The sequence below is a fragment of the Eriocheir sinensis genome, chromosome 40 (assembly GCF_024679095.1).
Source record: "Eriocheir sinensis breed Jianghai 21 chromosome 40, ASM2467909v1, whole genome shotgun sequence".
In the NCBI taxonomy this organism is placed as follows: domain Eukaryota; kingdom Metazoa; phylum Arthropoda; class Malacostraca; order Decapoda; family Varunidae; genus Eriocheir; species Eriocheir sinensis.
Window position 1 is genome coordinate 10,035,670 of NC_066548.1, and position 15,332 is coordinate 10,051,001.

A 15,332-nucleotide genomic window follows, 5' to 3' on the forward strand; every position below is an offset into this window, starting at 1 on the left:
CAACGAACACCGCGAATAAATAATGAATGAGTGATACACATACATGATGAGACGTAACACACAAACACACACACCAAAAAAAAACGTAAAAGAAATGAAAATCCACAAAAAATCCACCCATGAACACTGCGAATAATGAATGACAGATAACCAAAAAAAAAAAGCAAAAAACAAAACAAAAAAAAGGTGTGAAAGGCAAATAAAATAAAAAAACATATATACCTGCAACAAAAACTAGTCCAACCCCCCCCCCCAAAAAAGAAAACGGGAAAGGGAACGGTGCATGTATTACGCGTGGACTAAAACAAAAATAAATATATAAAAACGAGAGAGACGAACTAGCACAACACAACAGCGACAGTCAATCAGTAACAATGGCGAGGAGGAACAATGGGCCGCCAAACACCGCCCCGAGGCTAACGAGGGCGTGATCACCGGCGAACGTTTACACCGAGCACCGAACAGCACCAAACGAAGACAGACGAACAAACAAACACACACAAAAATAATCTAACACCTCGCATGAATACGCAAAGACAGACGGATAGATAGGGAGGCGGATAGACAGACAGATAGACAGACACACACATACACAGACATACACACAGATAAAGCAAACGCCACACACGAATACACAGAGAGAAAGACAGACAGATAGATAGATAGACAGGCAGCTACATGCTCATTCACACACACACACACACACACACACACACACACACACACACACACACGGGAAGAGAGGACAAAAAATATCAGGCGAGTAAGCCCAATGACCCAGATTAAAAAATAGACATAAAAAAACAAAACGTAAAAATGGCAATAATAAAACCCTCCCTCTGAAATGCCGCACCAGTTCCTATTTTTCTATTTATTTATTCATTCACTGTTTATTTTTTACCTCACACATACATAGCTACAGTAAAGGTGATGGCCGGGACACTGCTTTTTCCACTACGGTTGAATAGAGAGAGCATACCAGCGCCAGCCAACAGAGAGCAGTGCCGGAAGCCTCACTCCCACTCTCCTCACTCTCACTCTCCTTTTTTCTTCTTCTCCCAGTCCCACTCCTCTCTTCCTCTCCCCCTCTTCTTTTCACTACTCTCCTAACCTAACCTAATGCTCCCTTTCCTCTTACCCCTTTTCCTCTTACTATTCTTCTTCTCCTCTCACTACTAACTACTGACACATCGATATCAACCATATTACCGCTAACCTAACTTAACCTAACTTAGCGCTCTCTCTCCTCTCCTCCTCCTCCTCCTCCTCCTCTCACTACTAACAATATCATACGTAACAACCTCATTACTGCTACCCTAACCTTACCTAACCTAATATTCACACTCCTCCTCTTCCCTCTCTTCTTCCTCCCACTCTCTCCTCTTCTCTCATTACTTACTCCCAACACATCGACGTCAACCTTATTACAGCTAACACACGATGGATCAGCGAGCATCTGCGTCAAAAGCAGCCGATATGCCCTTGAATAATCACACTCGCACTTCCCATTAACAGTCTGACGCCGCGCCACGCCCCGTCCTGCCCCCGCAACTCATCTCTCCCCGCTCCACCCAGCCCCGTCCCCTTCCCTCGCCTAGCTTCGCACCGTGCCGTTAATACAAGCAAATCCGGGCTCCATTATGCCGGCTATGACATGAATGGGAGTGACGCTGCTGCTGTGAATCGGGACCTGCCATTCACGGAGGACAGGGACGCGGCCTGACTGACTGACTGACTGGCTGGCGTGAGGATTGTGCTGTCCACGTCCTCGCTGAGTCTGTGTTCGGAGTCAGAGAGACGAAGGAAAGGGAAAATGTTGTTGGTTCAGTGATGCGCGTGCTCTCTCTTTCTCTTTCTGTCTTTCTTCACTCTGTCTCGTTCTGTATCTTCTCTTTGCTCTCCTAAATGTCTTTCTCTCTAATTCCGGTGTTATTTATGTATGGTTTATTTGTTAACTTTCCTCTCCTCCTCCTCCTCCTCTTCTTCCTTCCTCTCTGTACTTCTCTACATTCCCTCAAGCTCCTAGCCTACTTCTCTTCCTCTTCCTCTCTTCCTGGCCTTCTCTTCTTCCTTTGCTCTTTACTTTCCTACTCTTTTTTCAATCTCTTATCCTTCTTCCCTTACTCCTCCTTTTCTTACCTCGCTCCTTTTCCTCTTCCCATTGCCCCTTTTTTCTCTCTTTTTCCTTGCCCTTCCTCTGTTTTCCAATGTACTTTCCTCTTACTGTTTTCCTTATCTTTGTCTCTCCCTCTGTTTTCCTCCCTCCCTCTCTCCCCATCAGTCTTTTCTCTCTCTCTCTCTCTCTCTCTCTCTCTCTCTCTCTCGTAATCTCCCTCACATTTCACACCCTCTTGACTATCATTCTCCCTTGTCATCCTTCCTCTCTATATCTTCCATTTCTCTTCTTCTCTCCCTTTCCTCCCTGCTCTTCTTCTCCCCTACTCTTTCCTTTATTAATCTTCCTCCTTCACGTTCCTCTTCTTCCCTCACTTCTACGTCCTTCCTTCCTTCCCCTCTCTCTCTCTCTTTTTCTCCTCTGATCTTCCCTCGCTCTCTCCCTCCTCTCTCTAATCCCTCTTTCATCAGCTCGAACACCGTCACTCCTCAGTCCTTGGGCGGGAAAGGCAAGATCGGAAGGCTCCCTCCCCTCTTGATCTCTTCTACGTCTTTTTCCATTGAGCTTATACCCCTTGAGCCCTCCTCGCCCTTGGAATCTGGAACACCCAGTGAAACCCAAGATATTTAAACCTTATCCCTTACCTTTTCAGCCTTCTTTCTCTTTCAACTGTTTATGTGTTTGTACCCTGAGACAAAAATCAGATGGAATTTGCCCTAATCTTCGAAACCTCTTACTTACTTACCCCATGAGTTGTAAACCTTTCTAACTTCCCTCAGTGATATTACATGATGACAAGAACACTTTTGAACCTCCCGTGAACCTCTATCCTGTGAACTTCAACCTCACACACATGCAAGACCAAAACAATGCTCGTGATACAGACACATCCCTTAATAGCTCTTCTTGCACCTAAAAACCTGAGTGGCGGGCTTTTTTCACATTTGTTTGCTTTTTTTATGCCCTTGAACTGACGCCTCTGCTGTAAAAAAAAAAAAAAAATACAACCTCACATACAAGACCACAACAAACCCACGACGTTGGAGCGACCATCAACAACCCTTCTTGCATCTTGAGACTCATGAACTATTGCCTCACACAGAAGACCACAATGATTTCCACGATAAAGAAGCAACCCTCAACAGCCCTTCTTGCCCTTTGACTCCCGAGAACTACAACCTCAAACAGAAAACCACAACGTCTCCCACGATACAGAAACGAACTTCAACAGCCCTTCTTGCCCTTTGATTCCCGAGAACAACAACCTCAAACAGAAAACCACAACGTCTCCCTCGATACAGAAACGAACTGATTCCCGAGAACTACAACCTCAAACAGAAAACCACAACGTCTCCCTCGATACAGAAACGAACTTCAACAGCCATTCTTGCACTTCGACTCCCAGGCAGTGGATAACCTTAACTCACCGATAACGACGTGGAGCATGACGGAGGCCATCTGCAGCGAGGCCGGGGCGCACGTGTAGTTGCCGGAGTCAGCCATGGAGACTGAGGGGATGGTGAGCGTGCCGATGGAGGTGTCGGGCGGCTCGCGGTGAACTGTCAGCTTGTAGTCGCCGTTCGTCCCCACCACTCGACGGTTACCCTGGCGAGAAGATAAGGAAGGGGTCGTGAGGGTGGTGGTGGATAATGGTGGGGTGTGAGGGGATAGAAGTTAATAGGAGTGGATGATAGGGATTGGTTGGGTACGAGAGAAGTTTTGGTGGTGGATCGAGGTGTGTGTGTCAATAGATGGTTGAGAGAAAAGTGGAATGGGTGGGAATGGAGTGGAGTTGTGTTGATGGAGAGGAAGAAATTGTAATATATTGGTAAATGGAGAGGAGGTACTGTATGTGATGAATTTGGAGAGAGGAAGAAAAATGAAGATAAAGATAGAGAATAAAGAAAGGGTATATGAAGACAGTAGAAGAAATATGCATTATAATAGTGTAGAGGAAAATGAGAGACAACAGATAAAAAAAAAGAAAATTGAAAGAGAAAAGTTCGAAGTGATGGGTGGGACCTTATGAATGAAATAGTGAGTGCTTGACTGGGTTACTAAAACTACGAATAGGTAAGTAAGTATAAGGTGATAAAATTATAGTGTCTGAGGTACAAATAAGGCTAAGGCTATCCAACCCTAAAACCATTAAGAGGCGAGATAAAACACTCGGAAATGGGGGAAGAGAAGAGAAAGGAAGGAAGGAAGGAAGGAAGGGAGAGAGGAGGCTGAGGTGACAAGGAGAGGGAGCATAAGTGACAGCACAGCGAAACAGAAGTGTGAGAAGTGAGTGAAGAGCGGGGAAGGCGAAGAGGTAGTGAAGTAGGAAGGAGGAGGAGGAGGAGGAGGAGGGAGAGAGTCAGAGGGTGCGAAGTGGTGTTGGTGATGGTGGTGGAGGTGGTGGTGATGGTGGTGGAGGTGGTGGTGAGATTAGTGTTGTGTTAAGACGTGTTGCGTTGTCTTGCTCGTGTGGTGGGAATGTGTTTATGTTAATGTTACGAGGAGGAGAAACAGGAGGAGGAGGAGGAGGAGGAGGAGTAAGAGGATGGGGTGGAAGAGTAGGAATACGAGGAGAGGCAGAAATAGAAAGACAGAGAAAAACGGAAAATTAAAAGTAGAAAAGAAGGAAGATGAGAATGGAGAAGTAGAAGTTTGAGGAGAAGTAGTAAGAAGGGGAGAAGGAGGAGGAGGAGGAAGAAAGGAAGGCAGAGGATGAGGTAAAGGAAAAGGAGAAAGAGAGAAATGATGTAGAATGACGAATAGAATAAATAAAGCAAAGAGTAATTAAAATATAGCTAGAAAAAAGGAAATAAGAGTATAGGAGTCAACGTAAGAGGGCAGAGGAGGGAAAGAAGAAGTTAAAGGAATAGTAAGAGGAGGGAAGAGAGAGGGAAGACCAGAGGAGACAGGAGGAGGAGGAAGAGGAAGAAGAAGAGGAGGACAAAGAGGACACAGAGGCGGATACGTTGAGGCGGAATGTTTAATAGCGTGTGAATGTAAATTTTTGTTGTCGTCATTATTTCGCAGCCCGGTGACACAGTTTTCAGCTCGACTCAGAAGAATGTGTGTGTGTGTGTGTGTGTGTGTGTGTGTGTGTGTGTGTGTGTGCGTGTGTGTGTGTGTGTGTGTGTGTGTGTGTGTGTGTGTGGATATTAAACATAAACGCTATGCAAAACACCTTCATTCATTACCTGTCTTCTTTAATTGCTAGTTACCGTAATATCAGAAAACAAAAAGGAAAGCGAAAAGCGTCTGAAGTTTATTCCTAACTGGGTTTCGTTGCTTTTCACTATTTTTTTTATAGTGTCAGAGTCCCCTAAATACAAAATACATATAATGCTATCATAACATTCATTTCAAGAGCCATATCAGTCGAGATTCTTGTTAGTCTACGTGTTTATCTCTTCTTCTTCGTCTAACCTTTCCCTCCTCACCTCCTATGTCCTCCAGGGTCCATATTCTCAAACATTTCCGGGCTCCCACTCCTACATATGATAAGACCTTCGTAGAGAATATGTTAGTATTTCCATGGGTAGTTTTATAAGCCTTGTGATAGTTTGACAAGGCCTTCTGCACCATGAACGACAAAAACAGTTATAAGAACCTGACCAAACTCATTTGTGGCCTTAGGAAATAGTTGTTGAGAAAATCAAAAGTGCCTGAAGGCTTTAAACACTATATTATCCTTGGCCTGCCCCGCCCTTTCCTTGGCCTCGAGGTCTGCACAAAACACTCCCAAACTTTTCCCTCCGTGGCGCCACTGTGACGTCACGCACCCGAAGACCTGCCACACACCGCCACACTAGTTACCTCTTATCAGTAGTGTGTCTGATGAGTTATCTCCTGATGATTATGAGGGAGGGAAAACAGCTACAGCGTGACGAAATTTTCCTGTATCCCTGAAGTAAACAAACATAGTGGTAGACAGTAGACGGCAGGTAGCAGTTTGAATAAGGCAGAAAGTAATTGATAGAGGAGGGGAAACAAGAGGCAGGGAGGAGGACACAATGAGATAGAAGAAGGGAAAAGGAAAAGAAGAAGATATAAAACAATTGAAAAGAAAAGGAGGTAAGGCAGTGACAAAAGGAAATTTATGGCAGAAGACAAAAGACTGAAGAGAGGAGGCAAGAGGGAGATGATGGAAAGCAAGAAACAGGTAGAAGGGACAAGGAACAAGAGGAGAAAAATACCATGGGGGGAAAGTGATTGGTTGCAGAGGATTCACGTTAGATAGCAAAAGGGAAAAGAGAGATGGGGCAGAGGGCAAGGAGATGAGAGAAGACAGAACAGGAAACAGTTAAAGAGAGCGAGAGAGCAGGAACAAAAGGCAAAGGGCCAAAAGTGAAGGGCCTGTTAAACTTTGCCGGCACCAGGGACACAAGGCAGGAGAAAGTGCAAAGGTGAGGACAGGAAGAGGAAGTGTGTGTGTAAGGGTGAAGGGACGAATACGAAGTTCAAAGGTGAGGGAGAACGAGGCATTGTAAAAGGGAGAGAGAGCCCCGGATAAATGCTCAAACAAGAAGACTAATATCAGATTAAGTGAGGTTAGGAAAGGTCTGGTCGCTCTTTGTATATTCACGTGGAACCAGAGGACGCGTTTCAGATTATGTTAGATTGAGTTAGGTTAGGGTTGGGTTAGGTTATATTCGATTAGGTCAGGTTATGCTGCTCTCTGCAAACCCATGTGGTACCAGAGGACGTAGATTTGATTAGGTTAGGTTACGTTAGGTTAGATTATCATAGGTAAGGTCAGGTGAGGTTAAGTCAGGTCTCCGGGTTAGCTGCAGTTAGGTAGGTTAGGTTTGGTTGATACTTACGTGGAGCCAGAAGACATAATGATAGGTGTGGCTTAGTTAGGTTAGGTCAGGTCATATTGGTCTATCTATACTCACGTGGTACCAGAAGATGTAGGTGGGCTCCTCGAGGGCGTCCGTGATGACACACTGGATGTTCACGGTGGAGCCACTCTTGACGTAGATGTCCGACTTGCCGCTGATGCTCACGGTGGGGGCTGAGCGAGGGTGATGAGGGAGAGGAGGAGGAGAAGGAGGAGGAGGAAGGGGAGAAGAAGACAAAATAAGTACACGAGAACGTTGAAGAAATGTTACATAAAAAAATATATAAAGTTGTAAATGTCTTTGTATTATTGATATTTGTGGCAACTGCAACGTAAACAATAACAACACTGCTAAGACTACTAATACCCTTACTCCTGATCCTTTTCTTACTATTATTTCTACTACTTCAAATAACAATAAACATTAATATAGATATGGCCCATGATGTCCCTGTATTCCAAGGGTTAGAAAGCTTGAGTAAACTGAAAAAGCCCATACTGTGTAGTTATATATAAAGGAAACACATTCACAAGAGAAGACGAGCAGAGAGAGGTAAGAAGCGCAAAGGCAAAGTCTGTGCCAAGGAGTGTGTGAGTTGGTTAGCAAGGCGAGGCTGGGTGGCTGGACGGGCGGCAAAGGAGTTCCTCGTCTCCTCGCCGGCCCGCCAGCCAAGTGCCACAACAGAAAACTCCATGATTGCGAAAAAGAAGACCGAGAAGAAGAAAAGCGCGAGGAGACAGGCAAAAGACAGGTAGAGACAGAGGTAAAGACAGGTAACACGCAAACACGGATAGCTTATTGACACCAGGTTAGAGAAAAGACAAGAGGAGATAAGAGAAGCGAGGGAAAGAGAAAACAAAATACACAGAAGCAAACCGAACTGCAAATAGAAGAGGAAAGAAGTCCAAAAAAAGAAAAAAAAGAAGAGGGAACTGACGTACAAAGAGAAGGGAAGGAAAAGTGCAAAAAGAAAAGAAGTGCTCAGAAATAGAAAGAAACATACAAACTGATGGAAAGAAAAGAGAAGGTAAAAAAAAAGTGCAGAGAAGAATAGAGAAGAGAACAGAGGTGTAAAGAGAGGAAAAAAAGTGCAAAATGGAAAGGACAAGTGCTCAGATAACAAAGGAATCAGAAAAACAAGCAAATGGAAAATGAAAAGAAGGCAAACGGAGCGGAGTGCCAAATCAGCCCAAGACATGGATAGATAGATAAATAGAAAGAGAGATAGATTAATAAATAGACAGTTAGAGAGAGAGGGAAATCCAACTCCCCCTCGACACTCACTGATGACGCTGAGCTCGACGAAGTGGCTCATCTTTGGCTCCGTGGACACCTGACACTCGTACTTGCCGGCGTCCCGCTCCTGCACATATCGCACCTGCAGCGTCCACGTCTGTGTCTGCGCCTCGTGCCACGCCATGAAGCGCTCGTCCGATATGAAGGTGTAGCGATCCACCGTCAGGATGTGCGAGTCGCGGTTTCTGATCCACGACACCTGAGGGAGAGGATGACAGGTGAAGGTGGTGATTAATTAAAGGTGGTAAAGGTGTGTGGGTGGGTGGGTTTAAGTGGGGGGAAGGAGGACAGGTTGAGGTGATGATTGATGAGGTGGTGGAGTGCGTGTAGGTACGTGAGGGGGTGGAAGAGAGGTGGATAAAAAAAGTTGATTGAAATGGTGGTGATGGAGTGTGCAGAAGGTGTGAAAAAGAAAAGGTTAATAGTTTAGTAGTTTTTTAAGGAGTATGTGTGGTTGTTTAAGTGACGGTGATGCTGTGTGTTGGTTGTGGTTGTTGCAGTGGTTGTGGTGTTTGAAGGGGGTAAGGAAAAGGAAGGAAAGAACGGGGAAGAGAGGAAGTCTTAGAGGTAGGATATGGTGGTGGTGGTGGTGGTAGTGGTGGTGGTAGAGGTGGTAGTTCAGTCTAATTCCCTCAGCAAACAAGGGTGAAGGGTGAGGCAGGAGAACGCAGGGATGGGGATGAGGGTGCACTCCTCCTCCTCCTCCTCCTCCTCCTCCTGCCTCTCCGCGCTAATTACAACTTGAAATCCTTACCCCACTATAACTTTTCTCCAACAACAACATCAGAAATCAATAACAACAACAATAACAACAGCAACATCAAAAATCATAAACAACAGCAAAACACTCATACAAATCCTAGCATCCCCACAAGTTATATTTTCTTAATCTCTAGTGACGTTACCCCTCCCAAGGCCAAACACACACACACACACACACACACACACACACACACACACACACACACACACACACACACACAAATAAATAAATTAATAAAAAATCACGACAATCTGATTTCTCGTGTATCTGATTGATGTGTTTTTTGGTTAACCTTTTCAGTCTTCGTGTAAGCTGCCTGCGTGGTCTTCTGCTTCTTCCTCAGATATTCAGAAGGAATCAATGTGTATCCAACTGATGCAGAACCCTGAGCCGATTTCTGCGAAGGGTCACAAAAGGTCTCACGCGGCATTACATTTTATTCATGTCTTCGTGTATTGTCGTCCTGCTCTATTTCGGGTAAAGGTTAGTGGATTGGTTGGCATACGTTTTTCAGCCTCCTTGACTCTTTGTTAACTATTTGTGACGTTGACGTAACACTAACACCACCACCTATTCCGACAAAGCAGAAACAGCAAAGCAAAAAATATCGAGTTTTTAAAAGAACCATGCTTGTCAAAACTCTATGAAGGAATGAAAAAGGATGGAAACAAAATATCGGTGTGTGTTTTAGACTTTACATGAACGATCGCTGGTCACCTTCATCAGCGTGTGTGTGTGTAATAATAATAATAATAATAGGTTTATTCACCAAGAAGCAGATTACAAAGAATCGTGAGAGATTTCATGTTTCTGAAAAGATCTTGGCTTACAATGAATGAATCAATTTTAATTACCGTTTGCGTCCTGAGATTTTGTTGATACAGTTAAAAACAAAGAGAAATAAGTTTCTTTAAAAAAAAAAAAATTGAAGAATAGAGTAAAAAGTAAAAAGTACCGTAAAAATTTTAAATAAAAATTTAAAAAAGTAAAAACCTTAAAAAAAGGTCTATCAATGTTAAAAAAGGTCTACCAATGTGAGCACTGATTATGAGAGGGCACTTTGCAAATTTTCGTTCAACTTCCGTACTACATAAGGAATTGTGGAGTTTCGGTACCGCTCTGTCCTGCACCTGACGGGTGGCATCCTGTTGCTGTGTTTGCTCTGGCGACGAGTTGCTGTTCGCTGTGGAAGCAGATGTGAGTGCGCCGATTTCAACAGCTTCTTCCCAAACCCGAGGGTGAGCTGCTCTCTTCTTTCATCCAGCCTGGGAAGTCCAAACCTTGCCAGCGTGCCGGTGTAGCTGCGATAGTAGTGGCCAAGGATGATGCGACACACTCTCTTTTGAACGGATTCCAGAGCAGTTCCTTGTACGGCAGTGAGTGCTGGATGCCATACTGGGCATGAGTACTCCAGCACGGGTCGGATCCTCTGACAGTACAGGGAAATTAGCTGGTCCTCTGTTGCTCAGAAGGACCTTGCTCGCAACAGTATAAAAAGTCTTCTGGATGCCTGAGTGATTATGTGGTCCACGTGGTCTTGCCAATTTAGACTTGAGTTGATGACAAGCCCTACCACTTTAGCTGAACTGACCTGCAGTATTTCGTTGCCACAGAGATGAACAGTTGGGAACACCACATCCCTCTTGAGGAAGCTGATATTGATGATCCCGCATTTGCTTGGGTTTGGTATTAGTTTAAGTTCCTCACACTGAAGATGAGCTGTGGTGATTTGCTCTTGGCGTGGGTTATTTTGCAGGTAGGTTGCTTTGGTCACTGCGTATACAGTGACGTCATCAACAAACTTGGCTTTACACGATGACTGAAGCAAAAGACTGTTGATAACTGCTAGGAAAATGACTGGCCCAATGCATGTTCCCTGGGGCACTCCGCAGGTTGTCGGCAGCCACTCAGATGTCTCGCCGCAATATCTTGTGCTCTGCTGTCTGTCAGTAAGGAAGGATGTTATGAACGGCAGCAGCGAAGTTCTGCATCCGAGGTGGTGTAGGTGGGTCACTTCTACACTGTGATCCACGTTATCAAATGCTTTTTTGAAGTCAATGAGACACAGTTGGGCTACAGTGTCCCTTTGCTCCAAGCCTTTAAGTATGGCGTCCAGGAGGTACACCATGTACAGCGTGGTGGAGCGCCCCTTCAAGTTTCCAAACTGCTGTGTTTTAAGACATATAGTTTTAATTTTATCCTCAAACAGACAGACGAACACCAATGAGACAGCAGTGTGTGTGTGTGTGTGTGTGTGTGTGTGTGTGTGTTTACGTACCTGCCACTCACAAATTCATCCTCATATCTCTCTCTCTCTCTCTCTCTCTCTCTCTCTCTCTCTCTCTCTCTCTCTCTCTCTCTCTCTCTCTCTCTCTCTCTCTCTCTCTCTCTCTCTCTCTCTCTCTCTCTCTCTCTCTCTCTCTCTCTCTCTCTCTCTCTCTCTCTCTCTCTCTCTCTCTCTCTCTCTCTCTCTCTCTCTCTCTCTCTCTCTCTCTCTCTCTCTTCAATAAGTGAACCACGTCAATAAGAGAAAAAGCCATGAGTGGAGTGTGTTGTTCCTTGACTCAGGGTACAAGGCGACGGCGATCCTTTCATTATACATCGTTCCAAGAAGCTTAATAAGAAGGTCAGCTGGAGCAAACAACACCGGTTGGGGGAGGGCTGCAAAACATAATCCAACGTCGCTCGCTTGCGCTGCCACGGGTAAACAAGTGGAGTGCTGCGCGTGTGCTAACCTTCAATTAAGAGTCGGTCCCAGCACTTTCAGGCGAGTGTGGCGTGGGTATTATTTTCTGAAAACCCTGAGTCGTAAATTTTTGCTTCTCCTCTTTGTTTTGTTGTCCTGATATAGTAGCTGAACTTTTGAATATCGCTGGAGGAAGTAGGGTAGTGTAGTTTTCCATCGATTCTACCCATTTATTATGAATGCTCTCAATAATGTGTATTGGGTATTAATTTTCTGAGAACCCCGAGTAATTATTTTTTGTTTTTTGTGCTGTTGCTTTGTTGTCTTTGCCGCTTTCAACTTATTAATATCGCAGGAGAAAGTAGTAGTGAGTGCAGTTTTCACCGTTTCTATCCGTTTAATTATTGTGTATGAGTCAAGACAGGAAAATAGAGAGAAGAAATGGAAAGAAAAGGAGAAAGTTAGTAAGGGAGAGATAAAAGGTGTGTCATCAACAACTTATGAATATCGTAGAAGAAAGTAATTTATAGTGTTCGCCGTTTCAATCCATTTAATTATTATGTAAGTGTCAAGAAAGAATAATAGAAAGAAGAAATGGATAGAAAAGGAGAAAGTTAGGAAGGGAAAGATAAAAGGTGTGTCATCAACAACAACCACAAAAAAAAGAACGAAAAACGAGACTGAATACTACATCATCATCATCATCATCATCATCAACCACATGTCTGCATACTATAAACCTAAGATGTAGTTGGGTCTTAATTTTCTGAGAACGCGTCTCAATAATAATTTAGTTTTCTCTTCTGTTGTGTTTTGTTGTTCTAATGTTGCCACACTTTGAATATCGTAGAAGCATATTGTAATGTTCACCGATTGTATCCTTCTATAATGCATTGCTATCAGGAAAAGTGAAAGAGAGATAGAGAAAGAGAGGAAGCAGTTGCAGTGGGAGCAAGAAAAGTGAGGAGGCGACGAGAGAGAATAAGAGAGAAAGGGAGTTAAGAAAAAGGAACGATGGAGAAAGATGATTGGAAACAGAAGGATAAATAGAGTCAGGACATGAGAACGAGGAAGAAAAAGGTAACATCACCCATCAGCCAACACTATATCAACAAAAGAAAAAAAAACCACATGAGGCTGCATACCACATCATCATCAACCACAGGTCAGCCTAATTTAAACCACATCCCCTCATGACTCACTAACAGGCCATGACACCACCACACGTCACCAGCACTAAGCCACACCATAGGACCGAAAACCACACCATTTGCCTGATTACCACACCATAAAACAAACCCACACCCACATCCACACCCACCCATCCACACACACACACACGCAAATGTTTCTCTTCCACACAAGGCCTAGCTATATATGGATCGTTACGTCTGGCAAATTACTTCAGTTCCGATAAGTCATTGGGGTGTATTAAAGATGTGTGTAGCAGGGAGGAGGCGAGGGAACTGTAGCGTGCCGAAAATAGCATCACAACCACCAGCGGTTCTCCTTCACTATACTACCATCCCAATCATCACTATTACTGCTACTACTGCTGCAATTCCCACCACCATTACTACTGTCACCCTCACCATCGCCAACATCTCCCATCTTCACCTACATACGCCATCGCCTACACCATAACCAACCCCTTTTCACCATCACTAATATAACCGCCAACATCACCACTCTTTCTACCACCACTATCATCACCACCTCTCATTCATCACTACCACAATCACCACTATTACTACTACTACTATTCCTTCTACTCCTACTACTACTCCACCAAAACCACCTCGGCACCTCTACTAAAACTCTTCATCCACTACCACCACCACCACAGGCTTGATTGACACATGGAGGAATCGATCGGACGACCCCTTGATAGCGGCACACAGCGTAATCACAGCAATTACCTAATGACTACTGCCCATTGCCAATTACACGCAATTAGTATATTTCTCCCTCCGGTCTACTCGAGGGCCGCGGGTTATGTTATCATCCTGCCGTTCGTTGTTCTTCTTTTAGGGTGTGGATATGTTGGGTTGTGTGTGTTTTAGTCTCGTTCACGTAGGGTTGAAGACAGGAGGAATATTGGTGAAGCTTTACTTTATTTTCTCTGTGACCTGGTGTTCCTTTTTTTTTGTTGTTGTTTTTGCGGCATGTGTTGTTATGTCCTTTGCCGCTAGTTTGTCCTTTAAGCACTGCCCATTTTTTCTCTTTTTTTTAGTCTTTTATTCCATCCTCATTTTCCTTTTCTCCTTTCTCTAACTTCCTCTTCCTCTTTCTCTTTCTATACTTTCTAAATCCCTCCTCTTTCACTTTCGCCCTTCTTTTGCTCCCTCCTTCTTTCTTCTCTTTTTTTCTTTCTCTACTCCTTTTTACTCCCTCCTCTTTCCCTCCCTCCTTTTACTTTCTCCATCCTCCCCTCTTTTTCTATCCTATGTGACAATCAAGAGTTGGATAAGACTACCATGCCACACCGAGTTTAGTAGAGTATACGTAAGGAGTTAGGTCTGCTGGCTACTGGTTTCTTTTTGCAGTGTCTCATAGATGGCGCCACCTCTTGCTATCCATTGCTACCCATACTTCCTTGGGAGACACGACCTCCTTAAGTATAGAAAAACTCATTCATTTAAAGAAAAGAAGAGTGATATTTTTGTTCGCTCCTATATACTTTACACACGCACACTACCGAACTTATGGATAATTATATTCTTGATATCATTAACCTATTTGCTGTAGCGGATATAATTCCTAGGACACGTCTGGTACAAGATTAATGGGTGTGTTAATTATTATCACCCTCCGTGCTATTATTTACCTGAGACACGTTTAGTACAAGATTTACGAGTAATGTGATTATTCTTAATCCACCTGATGTTAATTACATGAAACGCGTTCACTTCGAGGGCCCCGGGTAATTTATCATCCACTTAACCTACATGATGTTATTAACCCCCTCGATGATGGCAGCGATAGGAGCAAGATAACACACGGCAGAGTTGAGAATAAACAAACAAAGAAGCAAATCTATACTCTCAAAAAATATATATACAGACACTGGACTAGATTAACTTCCATAAATCAAGCTGTCTCTTCCTAGGCCATTCCCTTGACATCAGTTCTATCAATATAAGTCAGCCAAACTCCTTTCCTTGCGATCTTCCTATAAACTAATTGCACGGGTTAATGGCTACATCCATTATATATATCTTTTGTCTGCTAATAATTGAATGAACCAAATAAGCCAATGAGAAATAGTTAGAGGTTAAGTATTAAGTAGTCAAATAAGTAAGTTAAGCAGTAAGTATGTTTAACGAAGACAAAAGACAAATTAGAGACTGATATTGTTATTTATATGTAAGGTAACGTCAGCACTATTTTCTACTAGTTTTAATTATTGTAAAGCTTATAACTCTTCCCAATGTCCCAACTCATTCTACTTGTTTTCAGGGTACCGCTACTGTTGTTTCTTTATATAAGGTAACGTGAACATCTTTTTTCTACTAGCTTTAATTATTGTACAGGTTATAACTCTTCTCTACGTCCCTACTCGTTCTACTTGTTTTCAGGCTGCTGTTACTGTTGTTGCCTTTTAACCGGTAACGTGAGGACTATTTTCTACTA

General features: G+C 43.7%; 1 protein-coding gene across 1 annotated transcript in view; it reads right to left on the reverse strand.

The window, feature by feature from the left end:
* The window catches only part of LOC127009340 (zwei Ig domain protein zig-8-like), an 81,156-nt gene that overhangs the window by 5,577 nt on the left and 60,247 nt on the right, over nucleotides 1–15,332 (reverse strand). Inside the window, exons 4-6 of the mRNA XM_050882309.1 lie at nucleotides 8,239–8,449; nucleotides 7,009–7,127; nucleotides 3,544–3,721 (exon numbers count right to left, since the gene is read on the reverse strand). Of these exons, the coding sequence (XP_050738266.1) occupies nucleotides 3,544–3,721; nucleotides 7,009–7,127; nucleotides 8,239–8,449 (508 nt within the window). The remainder of the gene's footprint in view (nucleotides 1–3,543; nucleotides 3,722–7,008; nucleotides 7,128–8,238; nucleotides 8,450–15,332) is intronic.